Below are 24309 nucleotides of genomic sequence, written 5' to 3'. Positions count from 1 at the left end.
TACAGAACTTTCAATCCTACAGCTAAAGATTTTACATTCTTCTCAGCAGTACATGGAACCTTCTCTAGGATTGACCACATACTAGGCCATAAAGCAAGTCTCAGCAAATTCAAAAGAATTAGAATCATACCATGCAGCTTCTCAGACCATAAAGGAATGAAGTTGGAAATTAGCAACTCAGGAATCCCTAGAGCATACACAAACACATGGAGATTGAACAACATGCTCCTGAATGAACAATGGGTCACAGAAGAAATCAAAAGAGAAATCAAAAACTTTCTGGAAGTAAATGAGGATAACAGCACAACATACCAAAACTTATGGGATGCAGCAAAAGCAGTGTTAAGAGGAAAGTTCATATCAATAGGTGCCTACATCAAGAAATTGGAAAGGCACCAAATAGATGAGCTTTCAGTCACTTCAAGGATCTAGAAAACCTACAGCAAACCAGATCCAAATCTAGTAGGAGAAGAGAAATAATTAAAATCAGAGAAGAAATCAACAGGATTGAATAAAAAAAACATTACAAAAAATCAGCCAAACGAGGAGCTGGTTTTTTGAAAAAATAAACAAAATTGACACCCCATTGGCCCAACTAACTAAAAAAAGAAGAGAAAAGACCCAAATCTATAAAATCAGAGATGAAAAAGGAAATGTAACAACAGACACCACAGAAATAAAAAGAATCATCAGAATTTACTACAAAAACTTGTATGCCAGCAAACAGGGAAACCTATCAGAAATGGATAAATTCCTAGACACATGCAACCTACCTAAATTGAACCAGGAAGACATCGGAAACCTAAACAGACCCATAACTGAGACAGAAATTGAAACAGTAATAAAGGCCCTCCCAACAAAGAAAAGCCCAGGACCAGATGGATTCACTGCTGAATTCTACCAGACATTTAAAGAAGAACTAACTCCAATTCTTCTCAAACTATTCAGAACAATCGAAGAAGAGGGAATCCTCCCAAATTCTTTTTTTGAAGCCAGTATCACCTTAATTCCTAAGCCAGAAAAAGATGCAGCATTGAAAGAGAATTACAGAGCAATATCCCTGATGAACATAGACGCAAAAATCCTCAATAAAATTCTCGCCAATAGAATGCAACAACACATCAGAAAGATCATCCACCCAGACCAAGTGAGATTTATCCCTGGTATGCAGGTATGGTTTAATGTGCGCAAGACAATCAATGTGATACACCACATTAACAGACTGCAGAAGAAAAACCATATGATTTTCTCAATAGATGCCGAGAAAGTATTTGATAAAATACAACACCCGTTCATGATGAAAACTCTAAGCAAACTGGGTATGGAAGGAACATTCCTCAATACAATCAAAGCAATCTATGAAAAACCCACAGCCAACATCCTATTGAATGGGGAAAAGTTGGAAGCATTTCCACTGAGATCTGGTACCAGACAGGGATGCCCACTGTCACCACTGCTATTCAATATAGTTCTGGAAGTTCATGCCAGAGCTATTAGGCAAGAAAAAGAAATTAAAGGGATACAAATTGGGAAGGAAGAACTCAAACTATCCCTCTTTACAGATGACATGATTCTTTATTTAGGGGACCCAAAGAACTCTACTAAGAGACTATTGGAACTCATAGAAGAGTTTGGCAAAGTAGCAGGGTATAAAATCAATGCACAAAAATCAACAGCCTTTGTATACACAGACAATGCCATGGCTGAGGAAGAACTTCTAAGATCAATCCCATTCACAATAGCTACAAAAACAATCAAATACCTTGGAATAAACGTAACCAAGGACGTTAAAGATCTCTACGATGAAAATTACAAAACCTTAAAGAAAGAAATAGAAGAGGATATCAAGAAATGGAAAAATCTTCCATGCTCATGGATTGGAAGAATCAATAGCATCAAAATGTCCATTCTCCCAAAAGCAATTTATAGATTCAATGCAATACCAATCAAGATACTGAAGACCTTCTTCTCAGATCTGGTAAAAATGGTGCTGAAATTTATATGGAGGCACAAGAGACCTCGAATAGCTAAAGCAATCTTGTACAACAAAAACAAAGCCGGAGGCATCACAATACCAGATTTCAGGACATACTACAGGGCAGTTGTAATCAAAACAGCATGGTACTGGTACAGAAACAGATGGATAGACCAATGGAACAGAATTGAAACACCAGAAATCAACCCAAACATCTACAGCCAACTTATATTTGACCAAGGATCTAAAACCAATTCCTGGAGCAAGGACAGTCTATTCAATAAATGGTGCTGGGAAATTTGGATTTCCACGTGCAGAATCATGAAGCAAGACCCCTACCTTACACCTTACACAAAAATCCACTCAACGTAGATTAAAGACCTAAATCTACGACCTGACACCATCAAGTTACTAGAGAACATTGGAGAAACCCTTCAAGATATTGGCACAGGCAAAGAATTTCTGGAAAAGACCCGGGAGGCACAGGCAGTCAAAGCCAAAATCAACTATTGGGATTGCATCAAATTGAGAAGTTTCTGTACTGCAAAAGAAACAGTCAGGAAAGTGAAGAGACAACCAACAGAATGGGAAAAAATATTTGCAAACTATGCAACAGATAAAGGGTTAATAACGAGAATCTACAAAGAGATCAAGAAACTCCACAAAAACAAAACCAACAACCCACTTAAGAGATGGGCCAAGGACCTCAATAGACATTTTTCAAAAGAGGAAATCCAAATGGCCAAAAGGCACATGAAAAAATGTTCAAGGTCATTAGAAATCAGGGAAATGCAAATCAAAACCACAATGAGGTTTCACCTCACCCCGGTTAGAATGGCTCACATACAGAAATCTACCAACAACAGATGCTGGTGAGGATGTGGGGAAAAAGGGACACTAACCCACTGTTGGTGGGAATGCAAACTGGTCAAGCCACTATGGAAGTCATTCTGGAGATTTCTCAGAAACCTGAAGATAACCCTACCATTCGACCCAGCCATCCCACTCCTTGGAATTTACCCAAAGGAGTTTAAATTGGCAAACAAAAAAGCGGTCTGCACCCTAATGTTTATCGCAGCACAATTCACAATAGCCAAGACCTGGAACCAACCTAAATGCCCATCAACGGTAGACTGGATAAAGAAATTATGGGATATGTACTCTTTAGAATACTATACCGCAGTAAGAAACAATGAAATCCAGTCATTTGCAACAAGATGGAGGAATCTGGAACACATCATGCTGAGTGAAATAAGCCAGTCCCAAAGGGACAAATACCATATGTTCTCCCTGATCGGTGACAACTGACTGAACACCAAAAAGGAAACCTCCTGAAGTGAAATGGACACTATGAGAAATGGTGACTTGATCAGCATAGCCCTGACTGTTAATGAACAACTTAGTACATTATCCCTCTTAGTAGTTTTTTTGTCTGTTCTACTTAATATGACTGGTTTAATTCTGTAATTATCACAGTTATTCTTAAGTGTTGAAATTTAACTGAAATGTGATCCCTGTTAAACATAAGAGTGGGAATAAGAGAGGGAAGAGATGTATAATTTGGGACATGCTCAAACTGACCTGCCCGAAATGGTAGAGTTAGAAACATACCAGGGGATTCCAATTCAATCCCATCAAGGTGGCATGTACCAATGCCATCTCACTATTCCAAGTGATCAATTTCAGTTCACAATTGATCATAATGAAAGGACTAAGAGTCAAAGGGAGCACATAAACAAGTCTAGTATCTGCTAACACTAACCGATAGAATAAATAAAGGGGAGAGTGATCCAACATGGGAAGTGAGATACTCAGCAGACTCATAGAATGGCAGATGTCCTAAATAGCACTCTGGCCTCAGAATCAGCCCTAAAGGCATTAGGATCTGGCTGAAAAGCCCATGAGAGTATTTCAGGCATGGAAAGCCAAGACACTCTGGCAAAAGATCTCTGTGAGTGAGATCCCAGTGGAAAGAACAGGTCATCAAAGAATGAGGTACCTTTCTCTGAAGGGAGAAGAGAACCTCCACTTTGACTATGACCTTGCCTTAACAAGATAAGAGTCGGAGAACTCAGAGGGCTTCCATAGCCTTGGAAACTCATGACTGGAGCATAGGGAGACTACTGATGCCATAGACAGGAGTGTCAATTGGTAAAGTGTCCTTAATGTACTGTGCATTGAGATTTAATGCTATAATGAGTACTCAAACAATATATTTCACTTTGTGTTTCTATGGGGGTGCAAACTGTTGAAATCTTTACTTAATGCATACTAAACTGATCTTCTGCAAAAAAAAAAAAAAAAAAAAGAAAAGAAATTATCAATTCCCAACTTGACTCTCACTGGGATTAAACATGACAATAGGTCTGATCTGATTTCATCATCATTTAAAAAAAATCATCTATTATTTTTCACTTTAAATTTCTGTGTGGGAGCAAACTGTTGAAATCCTTACTTAATGTATACTAAGCTGATCTTCTGTATATTAAGATAATTGAAAATGAATCTTGATGTGAATGGAAGGGGAGAGGGAGTGGGAAAGGGGATGGTTGTGGGTGGGAGAGACGGTATGGGGGGGAAGCCATTGTAATCCATAAGTCGTACTTTGGAAATTTATATTCATTAAATAAAAGTTAAAAAAAAAACATAAAAAAAGATTTATTTATTTATTTGAAAGGCAGAGTTACAGAGAAGCAGAGGCAAAGAGACAGAGAGAAAGAGAGGTCTTTCATCTGCTGGTTCACTCCCCAGATGGCTGCAGTGACTGAAGTTGGGCTGATCCAAATCCAGGATTCAGGAGATTCTTCTGGGTCTCCCACTCAGGTGCAGGGCCCAAAGACTTGGCCATTTCCTACTGCTTCCCAGGCTATAGCAGAGAGGTGGATCAGAAGTGGAGCAGGCAGGACTCAAACTGGTGCCCTTATGGTATGCCAGCACTACAGGTGGCAGCTTTACTGGCTGTGCCACAGTGTCGGCCCCAAGGACTTTTTTTTTATAAAGATTTATTTGTTTATTTGGAAGGTAGAGTTATAGAAAGTCAGAGAAAGAGAAAAAGGTCTTCCATCTGTTGGTTCACTCCCCAAATGGCTGCAATGGTCAGAACTGGGTTGATGTAAAGCCAGAAGCCAGGAGCTTCTTCTGGGTCTCCCATGTGGGGCCCAAGGACTTGGGCCATCTTCCACTACTTTCCCAGGCCATAGCACAGAGCTGATTGGAAGTGGAGCAGCTGGGACTTGAACTAGCATCCATAGGAGATGTCAGCACCACAGATGGCAGCTTTACCTGCTACACCACAGCACCGGGCCCAGGTATAGCTAATTTTACAGGAAAGCCTGGAAACAGCTTCATCTCAGCAAGTTCTCTCAGTTTGCTTAAATGCTCGAAGGGAGGTATTACTTCTAAAACATTCAATAAAAAATAACACTATACCTAAGGGAATTTCCTGGCTCTCATGACTATCATGCTTTTAAAAGTTTTTGTTCAGGGCCAGCATGGTGGCATGGAGATAAAGTCACCGCCTGCAGTGTTGACATCTCATATGGGTGCTGGTTTGAGTCCTTTTCAGAAACTTTTGAAAACTGGCCTGGGCTATAGACAGACAAGATTTTAAAGTAAGAAAAATGCAAGGATGAGCATGGGTCAGAATTTTAGGAGATGGTGTTACTGGATAGCTGTGGGGAGCAACTCGGACTAGACTAAAGTTACTTGAATTAAGACTTATTCTATGCATCTGCTCTCCCACAATATGGCGCTGGGAGAGGAGGAAACAGCTTCTACGCAGCTGCCTCTCGCCAGCTTGAGTGATGACCTGCAGGAGCTGATCCTGCTCCTGATTGGAGGAGAGCAGCGTACTCGGCATGTGGGCAGCCGAGTTGGGATTGGCGGAAGAGGACTATAAAGGAGGAGAGAGACAACATGCACGAGGAACATCTAAGAGGAACATCTATCTGAAGGAACACCTGTGCAGCCCCCGAGAGAGCCGGCCGGCGGTGTGCCACTCCCCCGTGGAAGTGGGGAAAGTGGCTAGGGGGAACCGCCCTTCCACGGAGGTGGAAGGGTCGGTAGCCAACCCGGGAAGAACCAGCAGCAAACCCGGGGAGGGCCGAGCAGACGAAAGAACAACGCAGGGTCCTGTGTCGTTCCTCCATGAAGACAGGGAGCGACATAATGGTGCTGTGGCTAGGATATGAAGCCTAGGCAGGGTTCAGTGTTGCTCCTCCACGAAGAGGGGGAGCGACATAATGGTGCCGTGACTCGGATAGGAAACCTAGGAGGGAAGAAACGGGAAGAAGTGGGAAAATACCGGAGAGAGAGACTAGCAAAGAGCCTAGGGAAAAGCCGGACGGAAAAGGTGCCGGAAGAAGCTATCAAAAACCTAGGCATAGACTTGGATACGGACTGTGGGAAAGAAGTTAGGATTGGACGTTAGGATTGAAAGCGAATGTGAAAGTTGGGAGAAATCTCTAAGGTTGAAACCGAAAGTGAAACCTAGAAGAAACTTAGACTTGGATATGGACTGTGGGGAGAGGCCAGGAGAAATGAGAGGGGAATATTGTTGTTGGAAGAAAAGTTAGGGAAACATACCGGGTAGAGAAAAATATGTTAGGGAGGATGAAGCCGCGAGTGCAGGCTGAAGTGGAGACGTAAGATATCTTGGGATTCTCCAAGTCAGCCCAGGGAGCAAAAGGCGAAAATCTGGAACCAGAGGCAGAGACGTGGGCCGCCAGGTTGGAATCCGTCAGATTAGCCCGGGGAGCAAAGGACGGGAAGCCAAGCCGAAGGGTGCAGACGTGAGCTGGGTTGAATTCGCCAGGTTAGCCCGGGGAACTTGGACTGAATACCGGTGGCAGAAATGTGAGCTGTGCTGTGTGACTCATGGAAGCCACCGCGCGCAGAGAGAGCGCGCGGGGCACAAGTAGATAGGGAACGTGGGGCTAGTGCGATGCCGTGGTGCGGGCGTGAAGGGGCGCGGAGACCGCGGAGTGCACCCGCGAAGCTGGGAAGCCACGCAGATGAGAGAAGTGCGGGCTGAAGCGGCTCAGAGCTGGGAAGCCGCCGAGAAGCAGCCTCGGGGCGGGCGCCGGGAAGCTGCGGGAAGTTTAGAAGTAAAATGAGAGAAATAGGAATGCTGGTAGATAGAAGTAAAATAGGAGAAATAGGAATGCCCGGAGATAGAGAAATAGAGAAAAATAAGGCCTCCCCACACCACAGCAATGAGAGAGCTTGGATTCGGTATTCGGTCTGCCTGATTAGTAAGACGATAAGCACCTGTGGGCGGCTGCAGGTCACCAAAGACAGGCACGTTATTAACACCAATAAGTCTCCCCACAAGACGGCAATGAGAGGGCTTGGATTCGGTTTGCCTGATTGATAGGGCTTGTAAGCACCTGCAGGCAGTTCTAGCAGAGCAGAGCATGCACTGCAGGGCACCGAACTCAGGCACGCATCAGCGCCTAAAAACCTCCTCACAACATGGTGAAGAGAGGGCCCGGATTCGGTTAGCCTGATTGGTAGGGCTTGTAAGCACCTGTGGGCAACTGTAGCAAGCAGAGCAGAGTGTGTGCCATGGGACACCGAAGACAGGCGCATATCAACGCCAAAAATAAAAAGAAAGGGGGATCTGTGGGGAGCAACTCGGGTAGACTAAGTTACTGGAATTAAGACTTATTCTATACATCTGCTCTCCCACAATATGGCGCTGGGAGAGGAGGAAACAGCTTCTACGCAGCTGCCTCTCGCCAGCTTGAGTGATGACCTGCAGGAGCTGATCCTGCTCCTGATTGGAGGAGAGCAGCGTACTCGGCATGTGGGCAGCCGAGTTGGGATTGGCGGAAGAGGACTATAAAGGAAGAGAGAGACAACATGCACGAGGAACATCTAAGAGGAACATCTATCTGAAGGAACACCTGTGCAGCCCCCAAGAGAGCCAGCCGGCGGTGTGCCACTCCCCTGTGGAAGTGGGGAAAGTGGCTAGGGGGAACTGCCCTTCCACGGAGGTGGAAGGGTCGGTAGCCAACCCGGGAAGAACCAGCAGCAAACCCAGGGAGGGCCAAGCAGACGAAAGAACAACGCAGGGTCCTGTGTCGTTCCTCCACGAAGACGGGGAGTGACATAATGGTGCCGTGACTCGGATATGAAGCCTAGGCAGGGTTCAGTGTTGCTCCTCCACGAAGAGGGGGAGCGACATAATGGTGCCGTGACTTGGATATGAAGCCTAGGCAGGGTTCAGTGTTGCTTCTCCACGAAGAGGGGGAGCGACAGATAGCAAATATTGTGATTTCAGGCACAATGTTGGATGTATAAATCTGTTGGCATAGCTGCAGGCACAAGGGGATAGAGAAACTGGGAGGCAGACAGGGTCTGCAGGTACAGGACCTGGAACATAAGAAGGAATACATCAGGTGTTATTTAAGGCAGTGCTTAGAGGAAATTTTTAGCCTCAAGTGAATGCATTAGAACAGAAGACTGAAAGCTCTTCATTTTGGTTTTCTTCTTAAGAACTAAAATGAGCATCCTAAAATAGCATAGAATAAATGCAAAGAAAAAAAGAATAGTAAACATCCATGAAATACCTGTAGTAAAAATGTACAGCAGAGACTAATAAGCAAGAAAAAAGTTTTAAATCGTATTGTAGGGCAAGAGGGACCCTGAAGCAGGGTTAGAGAAAAGAGTAGACTTTGGGAGAATTCCAGAAAAATTCTACCTCTCCAGGGGAAAAAAATGTAACAAAGCACAATTTAGAATAGACCAAAGAGAGGAAGTGGGGTGATATGGCACCTAAGACAAGGATATGGAAAATATTAGTCAATTACCAACACTTCCTGCACAGAGGAAGGGGATCCAATTACTTATCCCTTCTGTACTCCTGGACAGAGACAGGGAAGCCAACCCAAACATGACCTCTACTACATGCACCAGGTGAGGGACTAGTACATAACACATAAGAGAGGGAAAATAGAAATAGCATAAAACAGACCAACCCCCTGGAGGCAATGGATTGCCAACTCCAAGTCCCTTCCCCAACATGTGCGAGCTTCTGTCATTTATTGCAAATAAGCTTGCTCTCACTCTTGTACTCTCTCTTGGACTTTTCTCCTTATTTCTTTTTTTAAAGAGCTATTTATTTATTTGAAAGTTAGTGTTGGGTATGGGGAGAGAGTGAGAGAGACAGAGAGTTCTTCCATGTGCTGGTCCACTCCCCAACTGGCCACAACAGCAAGGGCTGGGTGAAGCACAAGCCAGGAGCCAGGAGCTTCTTCTTGGTCTCTCATGTGTGTGCAGGGTGCCAAGTACTTGAGCTATCTTATCCTGCTTTCCCAGGCACACTAGCAAGAAGAAAGCTGAATCAGAAGTGGAGCTTCCAGGACATGAACTGGCACCCATATAGGGTGCTGGCATTGGAGGTGGTAGCTTAACCCAATATGTCACAGTGATGCCCTCTTCTTTTTATTTCTATGCTGAACAACAAGTCCATAGACTATGGGAAGCAGCTCCCCAACCAGGATGTGACAATATTGACAAAATTCGTATCTGATAAAAGTGTTTAAGAGAAAAACAGGAAAGCATCACAAATAACAAATTTCACAAATCAAATAGAATTAGCCTTACAGATGTCACATATCTTAACAAGATATTAAGAGAAGAGGTTGGCATTGTGGAAAAGCAGGTTAATCTTCCACCTGTGATGCCTGCATCTTACATGGGCACTGCTCAAGTCCCAGCACCTGTGAAAGCAGCAGAAGATGGAAAAAATATTTGGGCCCCTGTCACTGATGTGGGAGACCTGGATGGAATTCCAGGCCCCTGTCTTCAGTCTGGTCCCACCCTGACCATTGTAGCCATTTGGGGGGTGATCCAGTGGAAAAAAGATCTCTCTCTTTCCCTCTCTAACTCTGCCTTTCAATATATATATATATATATATATGTGTGTGTGTGTGTGTGTGTGTATGTATATATATATATATATATATATATATATATAATATATTAAAGGGGCCAGCGCTGTGACGTAGTGCATGAAGCCATCACCTGCAGTATTAGCATCCCATATGGGTGCTGGTTCAAGTCCCAGCTACTCCACTTCCAAACTAGCTCCCTGCTACGGCCTGGGAAAGCAATAGAAGATGGCCCGAGTCCTAGGGCCCCTGCAGTTGTGTGGGAGACCCAAAAGAAGCCCCTGGCTCCTGGATTTCAATTGGCATAACTCTGGCTGTTGTGGCCATCTTGGGAGTGAACCAGCAGATGGAAGACCTTTGTCTCTCTCTCTCTCTCTCTCTCTCTCTGTCTCTGTAACTCTGCCTTCAAATTAATAAATAAATAAATGTTTAAAAAATATTAAGAGGAGTTTCTGAATTAGGAGTATAATTTTTAAAAGAGATCTAAATCTGTTGAAGTGGATTCATTCTGAGAGGAGGAACGTGGTGGGGCAAGAGGCACGAGTCACCACACAGACCCCGGGAGTTGGGTGAAAGCAGGCTTAAGGCGAGCAATCCACAGACTCATTTATTTCAGTTGGTACAGCAGCTTAAATAGCCAAGGCAGCCAATCTGGTCAAGGGGCTGTCTATGCCCTAACCAATCACAGCCTGTTGCCAGGCAGTTTCCATTGCCAGCAGCCATCTTGGCATGACCTTCTCATTCCACCACATTTCCCCCTTTTTTGCTTATTTTTGAGCAATAGGAGGCATGATTCTTGGCCATACCATTGTTGACCCCATTTCCATGTGGTCTCCATATGTGGCTGTGCCTGTCTTAGGTTGTCCCCCAGGGGATCGTACCCTCGTAGACTAACCAGTGCTCAAAATGGGAGACCACGGGAGTGCTTGCTCAGATGGAGGTAGGAATGAGGGACAATGGCAATCAGGAATGGCATAACCACACACAGGCTGTGGGCCATATGAGTGACTGACCAGAGCTAAGTGGGGTATAAAGCAGTAGCGGATGTGGCCATGGGCAGTTTCTCAGGCTAGGATGATAGGGCAGGTGCGTCTGCTAACAAGGTGGGCTCTCAGTCTTGTTCAGCTGGTTCTGGTTGACTGTCAGTTGCAGGCTTGATGTTTCTGGCTGCTGCCCAAATGGGTTATCCTGCATTCTCTGGAAAGACACAAGTATATCCTCCACCCTTGGCTAGCAGAGGGTGTGGTCTCTTCCATTCTCCTATTAGGGGGGTCTTTCCACCTAACCATATGGGTTTGGGTCTGGGATGGAAAGGATCCCCAGTGTTTGTAAGCTGGGCTGATCCCTTGGGAATCAAAAGTAAGAAAATTGATAGTGAAAGGGACCTCAGTCAAAGCAAGCTGTGGGTCTGGGGGCATATGATTGTTTTTCTGTTTTTGTAAGAGATCTTTAATTGTCCTATGAGTTGTTTCAATGATTGCCTGTCCCTGTGGGTTGAATGGGATACCTGTGACAGACTATGTTCCAGGATTTCAGGAAGGAATTGAATTCCTGTGATGTATATGCTGGCCTGTTATCAGTCTTTATGATCCAGGGGACACCAAGGATCAGCATGGCTGACTTGACCACCTTTATCACATTACTAGCCTTTTCTCCAGATTGGGCTGTTGAAAATACAGCCTTTGAATAAGTATCTACCACCACATGGACAAACTTAAGTTTACCAAAGGAGTTAATGTGAGTGGTGTCCACTTGCCAGAGCTTATTAGGAGCAAGGCCTCATGAGTTCACTCCTGCTTTTTGCAGTGGGCCTAACAGGATGAGGGGTGCACAATTCTTGCAAGAGTGCACTAGGTGTTTGCACTGGATCATTGTTAGCTCTGGGAAAAGCAATTTTATGTTGCTTGCTGACATATGAAATTTTTGGTGTAGAATATGGGCTTGTTCTAGGTGTCCAATGGTAGCCGTGTTGCAGGAGATAAGACGATCAACCTTTTTGTTGCCTTGGAAAATAAAGCCAGGTAACCCAGTATGTGAACTTCTGTGTGAGATATACCATGGGTGTTTTCTGTTCTCAGTTAGCTCTTTAAGTGTTGTGAACATCTGTCAATTGGCTTATTGGTCAGATTAAAGACTGCAAAAGGGATCACCTTTGCTACCTGTACTGAGTATTTGCTGTCCAAAAATATATTTACCGGCCCATCCTGGCTAAGGAGTAGAACCTTGACTATTGTCCTTATTTCTCCCAACTGTACTGATCCCCCATGGGGTTCTACATGGATCTTATCTTTTTCTGTTGAGGATTTGATCACTATTCCAAACAGTGACGTGTTGGCATCTGTAAACACACATGGTGCCATGGGTATAGGTTGATTAGCAGGGAAAGCATGTTTTGGATAGTCTATTTTCTAAGGTTTGTAATGTCTGGAGTAGCCTGTCCACTGGCAGGTGATTGTCAACCTGTCCTGGGAAATTTATCATTAAAGTATGAAAGAGCATGCTATTCTGCATCAATGTGGACAGTTCTAGTTGTGATAGGGATAGGACCACTATGTCTGGTTCTATGTTAAATATCTTATTGGCATAATATATAAATTTAAGTCCCATCATAAGGATGGCATCTTCTTTGTTAACTATTTTACGACACTTGCTCCAGGTTATGTGCACCCAAAAAAGTGGTCTGTGTTGTTGCCAAATAACTCCTTAAGGGGGTCTTGAGGGTACATATGGTTATGGCAAACAGAGGCACCTGAATGTTTTAAAATTTGATATCTAAATGTTTTAAAATTTGACAACTGGGTGTTTATCTTTCCTATAGTGGATTTGGCTGCTGGTGTCAATGTGATTTTTGAAGAAGGGCTGTTCCCCATAGTAAATTCAATAACAGTCTAAGGGGAAAGTCTTAGGGGAAGGAAGGGTTTCAGCCAATTGATTTGGCTGCATAGTTGCTGAAGTTCATTAAGTGAGTATTTATGCTTGACTTTTAGGTTTGGGCCCATTGGAGATATATGGGAGGAGATTTGATAATCCAAGAATTGAAAGGGAGGAAAATATGGTACCTTTTCTGTGGCAATAGACAAACCCAGGAATTGTAAATTTCTTTTTTTTAAGATTATTTATTTGACAGGTAGAGTTACAGATAGGGAGAAAGAGAGACAGAGAAAGGTCTACCTTCTGTTGGTTCACCCCCCAGATGGCTGCAATGGCTGGAGCTATGCTGATCCAAAACCAGGAGCCAGGAGCTTCTTCCCAGTCTCCCATGTGGGTGCAGGGGCCCAAGCACTTGGGCCATCCTCCACTCCCTTCTCGGGCCACAACAGAGAGCTGGACAGGAAGAGGAGCAACTGGGACTAGAACCCGGTGCCCATATGGGATGCTGGTGCCACAGGCAGAGGATTAACCTAGTGCACCACTGCACTGGCCCCAGAATTGTAAATTTCTTACTGTCTCAATTAGACAGGCCTTCAGAGTTGCTGCATTCTCATAAGCAAGTAAGATATCATCCATATAATATATGACCAAGCACTGATCTTTAAGTGTGCTAGTCACATGAGAAATGTATCTTTGGCAAATGGCAGGGATATTTTTCATACCTTGTGGGAGAAATGTTTTTGCAGGGGGCTGGAAATTGGGCTCCCATACTGTAAAGGCAAAGTAAGCCTTATCCTCCTCCACGAAGGGAATGGAAAAGAAGAAATCTTTGATATCAATAGTAACTATGTGCTATCCATTAGGAATGGCCCCTGGATGGGGAATGCCACCTGAAATGTTCTCATCTTTTTTATGATTTTGTTGATGGCCCTCAAATCCTATAGTAGCCTATATTTTCCCTGTTTCTTTTGTATCACAGAAATGGGGATGTTGTGAGGGCTAGTGGAGGGCTCTATGTGTCCCTTTTCCAATTGTTCCTGTACCAATTCTGTAAGATGCCAAGTTTGGGTTGTAATATTGGCCACTGCTCTACCCAGATGTTTCCTGTTTTTCCCCATTCAGTGGGGTTTGGGTGTGGCTTTTGTATGAGGTGAACAGTGGCTCATAGAATTGGGGGTGAATCTTACTTGTAGGTTCTCCATTAAAGCTGTTGGCTCGTGGAGATTTGTGATCCATAGTAAGGACCATTTGCATTTGTGAGAGCACATCTCTCCCCCATAGGGTCATGGAAACCACAGCAATTAGTGAAAAGATGGTTCCTGTATCTCTGCTGTCATCTCGCCACATTATAGGTGTGCTGACATGATCAGCCAATTTTAATCCTCCAACACCTTGGAGGTCAGGCCTGGGCACTGTCTTCCAATGTTGCATTTTTCTTGCATCCCTAGCTTTTTTTTTTAACTTTTATTTAATGAATATAAATTTCCAAAGTACAGCTTATGGATTACAATGGCTTCCCCCCATAACTTCCCTCCCCCCACACAACCCTCCCCTTTCCCACTCCCTCTCCCCTTCCATTCACATCAAGATTCATTTTCAGTTCTCTTTATATACAGAAGATCAGTTTAGCATATATTAAGTAAAGATTTCAACAGTTTGCACCCACACAGAAACATAAAGTGAGAAATACTGTTTGAGTACTAGTTATAGCATTAAATCTCAATGTACAGCACACTAAGGACAGAGATCCTACATGAGGAGTAAGTGCACAGTGACTCCTGTTGTTGACTTAACAAATTGACACTCTTGTTTATGGCATCAGTAATCACCCTAGGCTCTTTGTCATGAGCTGCCAAGGCTATGGAAGCCCCCTGAGTTCTCTGACTCTGATCATATTTAGACAAGGCCATAGTCAAAGTGGAAGTTCTCTCCTCCCTTCAGAGAAAGGTACCTCCTTCTTTGATGACCCGTTCTTTCCACCGGCATCCCTAGCTTTTAAGATAGTCGCATCTGCCCCCATATCAATTAAACCCACAAAGGCAATGTCATCTAAGTATAGGGTCCATTTTGGCCTCAGATTGAAGATATTGACCAGTTAGTGGTCAATATCTTACTTGCTGGGCTGAGGGCCACCCCACTGGGAGTGTTTAAAGGCTTGGTCTTGCAATCTTGCCCAACGAAAGCCTTTTTTACATCTGGGTCACAGCGTCTTGGGCTTGCCCCATCTGTCAGTGTTTGGGCAGTTTGGCCATAGGTGTTCTGTTTCCCGACATCCCCAATAAACTGGAGGGTCATTTGACTTCCTTGTGTTCAGTTTGTTAATGGCTTCAGTTAGGGCTTGTATGGCTTGTATGGGTGTATCAGCAGAGTTTACCTCCTATGTAGCTACTATCCATTTAGAAAGGTCTTCTTTACAGACTGGGGCAATTGCAGCTTTTGCCTCTAGTAGCGCCTTCCCAAGATAATTGTTTGACCAAATTTTCTTGATTGAGGCCAAGCAGTAATCTTTTCTCTACTGCTTCCAAGACTCTGGCAAGGAAATTGGTCTGGGCCTTGAACTAGGTTTCTAAAGAGCTGACTATATTTAGGAGGATTTATATTTTTTAAGGCTCTAAGTGCCAAATCTCTGACCTGATCAAAATAGGCAACTACTTCAATGAGGGCCTGTTCATGAGAATATATGTAGGTGCCACGGCCTCTAAGCATATCAAAGGTTACTGCTATTCCATAGGCAGCATTATTCCTCACCACGGTTTTATCCTCTTCCTCATAGGAGGCTTTTGACTGTAAGAACTGTGGTCTTGACAGATATGCTTTGAGCAGTGTAACCTAGTCAAAATGAGTTTGAAGATTCGCTGCCCATTGTGTGAGCACCTGTTCAAAGTAGGGAGAGTCAGGACCTGACTCTTGAGAAGCCTTTTTTAGCATAGTAAGGTCATTTTTTAAAAAATTGTATTTATTCATTTATTTTTTGACAGGCAGAGTTAGACAGAGAGAGAGACAGAGAGAAAGGACTTCCTTCTGTTGGTTCACCCCCCCAAATGGCCACTACAGCCGGTGTGCTGCACCAATCCGAAGCCAGGAGCCAGGTACTTCCCCCTGGTCTCCCATGTGGGTGCAGGGCCCAAGCACTTGGGCCATCCTCCACTGCCTTCCCAGGCCACAGCAGAGAGCTGGACTGGAAGAGGAGCAACTGGGACAGAACCGGCACCCCAACTGGGACTAGAACCTGGAGTGCCAGCACTGCAGGTGGAGGATTAGCCAAGTGAGCCACAGTGCTGGCCAAGATCATTTATTTTTTAGCACAGTAAGGTCACCCAGTCCTGAATTCTGTGTCCACTCCTACATTAATGGCAAACATATGGGTGGGGCTGCCCTGAGAGCCTGAGGTGCCTGAGGACTGCCACAAGTGTGGGAGTCCTCACTGGGTGTGGATGGGATGACCTTGCATGGGTTATTGCCTCGAGGTTGTCTAAGTTCATTCCATGAGTATTTGGGGGGTGGCTGGCTAGGCATTGTTGCATTGTCTGCTGTCATGTCATTTTCACTGTGGGAGCTCTCTCTCCCTAATTCATCAACTGTTGCCTGTGAAGCAGAGGCCTGGAGTGACAGGCTCTTTTTACCCACAGATTCATTGTGTTTGGTAATATGTGTGTGCTTCTGAGAGGGGGGTATCTTTCCCATGCTTGAATGCTTAAGAGCAGTGCGCCACACCAACTCTAGCCAAAGGAAAGACATGCACAGCACTGCTGCCATAACAAAACAAATTCCTAGCACCTCAGTGGCTGATGGCATTCTGCAGGGGTTCCCTACCTTAGACGGACAGACAGTGGTGTATCAGATCGTACGTATGTCCTGTGCTTAGTGGGGGACTTCCTTGATTTATTAGGTCAAGGCCGTATGCCCACATGGTGTCTCTGGAGTGTCACCTCTCTCAAGTGAGGGAAGATGACTTGGTTCTGAATTCTGGGATGATCAGCCCCTTATGTGAATTTGACGGGCAACCTGAAAGTAAAAGGAGGCGCCGAGAAGCAGTGTTATGCTTCTGGGTGATGTGTGCCTACCTGGGGCACTTAGACTGAGGACAAAGACAAGGAAACGGGCATAGGAGGGGGTTCTGTGCTCACCCTTACAGAACCAAACAGCACACAGAACACCGAGGGGCCTACTTGCCGAAATCAAGGGGGGACCTTGTGGAGTTTGATAGGCTATTTCTCTCTCAGTCACGTTGGGCACCAGATTTTGAGGTTGATGCGTTCTGAGAGGAGGAGTGTTATGGGAGCAGGAGGCATGGAGTCACCACACAGACCCCGGAAATCAGCCTGAGGCAAGCAGCCCACAGACTTATTTATTTCAGTTGGTACAGCAGCTTAAATAGCCAAGGCAGCCAATCTGGTTGAGGGGCTGTCCATGCCCTATCCAATCACAGCCTGTTGCCAGGCAGTTTCCGAAGCCATACAATCATAGCCTGTTACCAGGCAGGCTCCATTGCCATGTGGTTTCCAAAGCCATCCAATCACAGCCTGTTGCCAGGCAGTTTCCATTGCCAGAAGCCATCTTGGCATGGCCTTCTCATTGCACCACAAAAGTCCACCAAATTTTTGAACTCAGAATATTAAAATGTGAATGTAACATAAATAGGAAAATGTCTCATAAACTAAACAGGGTGAATCAATATTTTACAAATGAAAAGAGCCAACAAACCATGTCTACAAACAAAATTTCAGTCCAAGATTTATGGAACAGCCCAAAGTTGTTTTTTTGTTTTGTTTGTTTGTTTGTTTGTTTTGACAGGCAGAGTGGACAGTGAGATAACTTTTAAGGAAGAAAAAAATTCCAAAATTTTGCAGATTCATCCAAAGTGGAACCAAACAGGAAATAGTTTTAGTGTGAATCAGCATTACATTGATGACAAAGTCAGACAAGGACATGAAATAAAAATGAACTTAAGGACCATCTCTCTATATAAGAGATACAAATATTTTAAAGTATTATCATATTCAATTACATATTGTGACTGAACCCCTATAATGTAAAGGCAGGACCATCATCTCATTTGTTTCCCTAGACCAAGGTCCTTGCTTGTCCTTTACCAAAAGAAATTCACTGAATTGAAGAAGTGATACAGCTGTGCTGACAAATCATCAGGCTCATGTGATATGGGATAAGGTAGCTAAGTGAGCTGGAGTTCAAAAGCCATAAAGCCCTGCCCCCGTGTAATTCTACAATATTTGTCAGAACACCTCCTTTCCCAGGAAACCTTCTTTTCATCTGGGACCTAGGGGAAAGTCATGTAAATATGTATATTGAGCTCCACTTGGAATTTTATGGAGCTTCCATAAACCTCACAAGTGACCACATTATCTCATAAAAGGAGGTGCTGGGAGGTGCTTATGCTGTCTTCCATTGGAGATCAAGACTAATGGAGGTGGTGAGGTGCCATCTCTATATTTCCTTTCCCCTACACATTCTCTCTCTGACCAACTCTACTCTTCAATTATGCCCACTCATGTTTGTGTTTGCTTTCTTACCTTTTAAATAAACTTTATTACTTCATTCATCACCTATGTTCCTGCACCTAGAATGCTTTTAATGTAAAAGGCAAAGGATATGATTAAAATTAAATGCCATTCTCCCACAGTACAAGGAAGCACTTGCTCCTGCAGTAGATCAAATACTGCTGGTCAATATTCCCTGGATGGGTTAGTTTAGGGGGATTCCAGATTCAGCATGGAAATTCCAGGTCTGGGAAAAAGATAACCACCACTTACATGTAGTCCCCCAGACTAACTGAAGCCCACTGGGCCATTATAAAAAAAAATCCCCCAAAGTGCACCATGCCACCAATCAAAGGAAGGTCATGAGTACCACTGAAACACCAGGGCCTTGCACACAAGACAAACCTCTACCTGTCAGCCCTAGCTTTCATTTATAAAAACCTTCAACCCTACTCCTTGGGGAGTCTAGGAATTAAGCAATAGCTGCATGGATTCTTGCTCTGTCTTTGAAATAAACACCTCTTTGCTTCTACATTGATGTCAGTAATTGGCTTTCTGCATGTTGAACAAGTAGGCCATGTTTGGGGTTCTAAAACAACACTTCCAACTAGTTTGGGGGGTTGTTCTGCAAAAATATGAAATGATCATAAATTAATAATGAACAGAATATACTAAAATGTTCAAAGGGGGTTAACAGTCTGGAACAAATAGAGTAAACATTCACATGGGTGAAAAATACAAGAGAATAATGTGATCATTTAGAGTAAATGTTAAAAAACATATAATAAAATTCATCATTGGGCCATAAACACACAACAACTAATAGAATATTAAAATAGCAACTTCCACATTCCAACTAAGATTGTGTAAAATGAACCTAAGGCAGCATAATTACTACAGAACATTGCAAGCTTTTTTCCTTGGAACAGATCTAGACAAGTCTATCTCTTCTCATTGTTTCTCTCCAACTTCATCTTGGAAGTATAATCAGGTAAATAAAACAACAAAAAAGGAAATATTAGGTATAAATTTTTGATAAACTTTTAAGCAACAAAATTGTTAATATATTGGATGATACTATTGTATACAGAGAAAATACAACATAATCCCTAGATAAATAAAACTGATAAGAGAATTAAGCTTACTAGGTATAAAATAAATACATAAAAATCAACTGGGTTACTATGTACCAGTAAGAAACAAATAGAAAACATTTTAAAGGACAAAACACAGACTAGAAATCAAATACTTATAAGAGAAATGAAACAAAAAACTAACCTACATAATATTTTTAGTCTTAAAATCAATATAAAAAAAGTCAAACAACCTCATAAAATAAGCTATGAATACAAAGAAAAAGAAAGGCCCACAGTCCAGCCAACATTTTGTAAATTGTAGCTCATGTGAAGCAGGTTACTGCAAGCACAGGATCATGAGATCTCAGTAGGATTGTGATCACTGGAGGGAGGGAGGGTGGGAGGGTGAGGGGGGGATCCAAGGAGGTGGGACCATCGAGAGTGGAAAGTGCTCTCCTACCGCCAGAAGAGTTGCAGCTTAAGTCCAAGCTTCTCCCCTCTCCAGAAATAGTCACAAGGAACCTTAATGGGATTCTGATTGGCTACACCTTTTCTGACGTCGTGCATTCTTGCCGGTTGGGCAAATTGTTCAATCAAGGCGCCCAGGGGCATCATTGGGGAACCACGTGCGATATTATTTTTTGTCACCGCTGTACTCAACTCCCCGATCTGCTCCCGAGAGAGGCCTTAGCTGGTCCGTCGCTCTGCAAATTTTGGTCATCACAAGACCCCTCAAGAGGGTGCCTGGATATCACGGAAGCAAGGAAATGGTGAGTGTGTTGGGCCAGTTTGCTCGAATTGAGCAGGTAGCTGGGCCCCTCAGCATTCTGTCCTGTTCCTGCACACAGAAACTTCTGGTCAGTGCTGGAGGCCCTCTGGATAGGCGCACGTCTCCCTATATAGTGTGGTAGGATGAGAGGTCCTCAGAGGGAGTATGTCTGCAGATATGCTATTCACTGGGGGGATCTGCTGTTATCTGTAGGATCCTTAAACCTTCCTCTCATACCAGGGGTGATCTGGTCCCCCTGAGTTGGGAAACAAGATTTCTAGTCCATGACCCTGACCTCTCAGCACGGCTCTTCCTCGGGATCTTAATCTGTATTCTCTTGTTAATAACACAGTATCAGACTGGGTAAGTTACAAAGAAATGGTTTTATTTGGCTCAAGGATTAGGTCCCAGGTTTGAGGGGCAACATCTGGTGCTGGCCTTCTTATTGGCAAAGGCCTAGCACAAGAACCATGTGGACCAATAAAGCTGAGTATAGGAGAGGCTAATGTAAAGTGACTGCTGAAACAGACCCCTGGAGATAAACCTGTAACCCATTAATCACATGAAAGAATTGATCCTAATCACCTCCTCTAAGGTTCCACATGATCTCATCTCTTACTATGATAATTTGGATTAAATTTCCCCATAAGTTTCAAAGGGGACAAACCATTATATGTGGAAATAAATCCTAAATATCTGCATTCAGCCCCACATTGTCAAATGGCACCTTCCCCTCTGAAGTTCCCAACACTATTAAATATTTTCTGCCATGATACCTTTCATTCAGCTTCAGTATTTCAGCATTCTTCCAAAGAACAATCAGCATTTTTCCACAGGAATAAAAAATGGTTTGTTTTCTATTTGTGAACATTTCACATAAGAAGAAAGTGGAGAAAACCTATTTATCATTCTCATGTAAAAACTCTGCTTTGGTGGATGTTTAGAGCAGTGTTGCATCCATTCGTCAGCTAAAATAGAGTATTACAAAAACAAGTGACAGTCACACGTGAATTTAATTGAAAATGAGAGGCAAGGCATCTGATTGGGACCATCACTCCTTACCAGAGTGTGGTCCCCAACAGCGAGTTACACAGTTTTTTACAATATTCTTCCACTAAGGCTCACAATTTCGAATCCCTGGTATGCAGTGAACAATAAAAAAAAAACAACAACAGAATATGGTTGTAAGATAACAGTTAATAATAACAAACCCAGGAACAATAGCAACTCTAAAATATGGTTGCAAGATAACAGTGCAGGACACATTTCTCTCAACTTATTTCCTTGGAATTTTGGCCCACATAGTTTTACAGGATACACCCTTAGCCATTAGCAAGCAAAGCTAATATGTACAGAAGCAAGAGATCTGAAATCATATCTTAGCCACACTCACTCCATTTTGATTTTGACTCTACAGCAGGTGTTAAGATGTCACTTCAGATGTCCATATTCCATATCAGAGTATCAGCCTTCCTTCCAATCCACTTTGCTGCTATTACACACTCTTGTAAGCAGTGGATGATGGCCTAAGTACTTGGGTCTCTATCACCCATATGGGAGACCCAAATTCAGTTTCCTGCTTCTGGCTTCAGCCTGGTCCATCCCTTCAGCCTGGTCATCATTGTTGCATGCATTTGAGAAGTGAATCGATGAAGGAGGAAAACAAATCTTTCTTTTTTCTGTTTCTCTGCATTTCAAATGAGTAAAATAATTTTAAAAAATATTTTCACATGTCCTTTTAGTTACCATAAATGCAGATATCTCATCATGAATGTCATTGGCTTGTTCCCTTGGAAAGTTTACAAGGTGGTGTCTCCTCAAAGCTCCCTTCACTCTTTTCCTTGTCCTAAGTTTCAAAACTGTGTGAGTGGTGATCTAAGATGCTCCTGGTGGCTCAGTCCCTAGGACTGTGCAGTTTACTCCTAGCTCATTCTTTCTGGAAGAAAGCAAGGTAGTAGCTTATGCCCTAAGCCTGAGAAGTAGCTATAGTATATCCTTGATCTGAAGAGCTAACCCATAGGGACATTAAGATTCTCCTCTCACAAGAACATTCTCATTCCTGGGAGACATGTTAGTATCTGCTCATTCAGTCATATATCTTCCATCCACTGGTTCACTCCCCAAATGGCCAGCAACTGCCATAGCTGGGCTGATCTGAAGCCAAGAGCCTGGAGTTCATTGAGGTCTCATGGTGGGACAGGGGCCTAAGGACCTGACATCCTCTGCTGTTTACTCAGGTTCATCACTAGGGAGCTGGATTGGAAGTGGAGCAGCCAGGACCTTCCTTCTCTCTCTCTCTCTCTCTTTCTCTCTGACTCTGCAACTCTGCCTTTCAAATAAATAATCTTTAAAAAAAATCATGAAGAGCTACTACAAATAGCTATACATCAATAAATTGGAAAATCCTAGAAGAAATGGAATGTTTTATGGACACATACAATCTGCCAAAATTGACTCCCAAAGACATAGAAAACCTAAATAGGCCAATAACCAAGATGGAGATTGAATCAGTAATAAAGACCTTTTAACAAGGAAAAGCCCAGAACCGAATGGCTTCACTGCTGATTTAAAAAAAAATATTTAAGGTATACAAATTTCATGTATTTCATATATACTGACTTAGGAACATATTGATACTTTTCATCCCACCCTCCCTCCACCGCGGCGGGGGCGGCGGCGGCGGCGGCGGCGGCTTCCGCTCGACCACCTTCGCCAGCACGTCGGCCACCCCTCAGCAAAGCAACGGCAGCGGGGGCGGCAAGCAGAGTAAGCAGGAAATCCACTGGAGGTCTGCTCGGCTGAGAAACACTAAATACAAATCCACTCCAGCGGCCGAAAAGAAAGTGTCCACCAGAGGCAAAGGGAGAAGGCATATTTTTAAATTGAAAAACCCCATCAAAGCTTCCAAGTCGGTCTCCACCATAATTACTGCAGAGTCCATCTTCTACAAGGGTGTGTATTACCAAATTGGCGACGTGGTTTCTGTGATTGATGAGCAAGATGGAAAGCCCTACTATGCTCAGATCAGGGGTTTCATCCAGGAGCAGTACTGCGAGAAGAGTGCGCCTCTGACGTGGCTCATTCCCACTCTCTCCAGCCCCAGAGACCGGTTTGATCCTGCGTCCTATATCATAGGGCCAGAAGAAGAGCTCCCAAGGAAGATGAAATACTTGGAGTTTGTTTGTCATGCACCTTCTGAATATTTCAAGTCACGGTCATCACCTTTTCCCACGGTTCCTACCAGACCTGAGAAGGGCTATATATGGACTCACGTCGGACCTACTCCTGCAATAACTATCAAGGAAACAGTCGCCAACCATTTGTAGTTGGAAACTTGCAGTGGGAGGGCGCCTGGTGTAGCAGTGAAGCTGCCAGTTGGGAAGCCACAGCCCATATCAGAGGGCCTGGGCCCAAGGCCTGGCTCCCCTCCACATTCCAGCTTGCTGCTAATGTGCACCTTGGGAGGTAGCAGGTGATGTATCCAGCACTTATCTCCCTGCCACCCGTGTGGGAGACCCAGGTGAAGTTCCGCACTCCTGGATGTGGCCTGGCCCAGCCCTGGCATTGCAGGCATTTGGAGAGAGAGCTGGCAGGTGGGAGCTCCCCGCTTTGCCTGTCTCTGTGTGTGTGTGTGTGTCTCTGTCTCTCAATAGGAAAAAAATAATTAGAACTGGATTTCCAGTTATCTTGTACTCATATTATTACAAGATAATGCCACATGTTTCTTAAATGAAATTTTTAGCTGGAAAAATGAGTAGGTTACAGTTTTTTTCCCTACTACCCGATAATCATTATCATCTTCATTGCTGGTCATTTAAAGAATTAAGAGGAATAGAAAATAATGGACTGTATTTGAGGTTAAATACGACCTTCTGTATGTGTGTTTTCACAGGCAAGGTCTGTAAAGCCCAGGGAGACCATGGACAGCAGGTAGTTTCTATTTTTTTCTCCATAATTTATTCCTAGAAACTCATAAAATGGGATTGTATTTTTCTATAAGAACACAATATTATGGTTTAGATTTCTGACCAGCGTCTTGGCCACGTAAAATGTAGCTGTGACAAATAGTGTCTATCATAAAACCACGCAAGCCTTATTTTGTGATCTAGAATGGATTTTTGGCTGCTTCAGCCATGAGTTAAGTGACTGGTGGGTGATTTTATTAGTCCAGTCTTTTTTAAACTTGTATCTACTTCTGTTGCAAACAGGCACTGTCAGTCGTGTA

The 24309-nt window shown here is 43.6% G+C and overlaps 1 protein-coding gene and 1 pseudogene across 1 annotated transcript; one reads left to right on the top strand and one right to left on the bottom strand.

The window, feature by feature from the left end:
- Positions 1-19927, bottom strand: part of LOC138843456 (inducible T-cell costimulator-like) — a 53835-nt pseudogene extending 33908 nt beyond the window's left edge.
- A 155-nt stretch (positions 19928-20082) lies between these two features.
- LOC100339942 (GATA zinc finger domain-containing protein 1) lies at positions 20083-23435 on the top strand. Its single transcript, XM_089302993.1, has 2 exons — positions 20083-20222; positions 22708-23435. The coding sequence occupies exons 1-2, from the start codon at positions 20083-20085 to the stop codon at positions 23408-23410; spliced, it is 843 nt and encodes a 280-aa protein (XP_089159119.1). The 3' UTR covers positions 23411-23435.
- Positions 23436-24309: the final 874 nt, after the last annotated feature.

Source organism: Oryctolagus cuniculus, chromosome 8, assembly GCF_051225735.1.
Source record: "Oryctolagus cuniculus isolate XC-2025 breed Fujian yellow rabbit chromosome 8, ASM5122573v1, whole genome shotgun sequence".
Taxonomy (NCBI): Eukaryota; Metazoa; Chordata; class Mammalia; order Lagomorpha; family Leporidae; genus Oryctolagus; species Oryctolagus cuniculus.
Note: the sequence above shows the minus strand (reverse complement) of the source record. Positions and strands in the feature narration are given on the sequence as shown.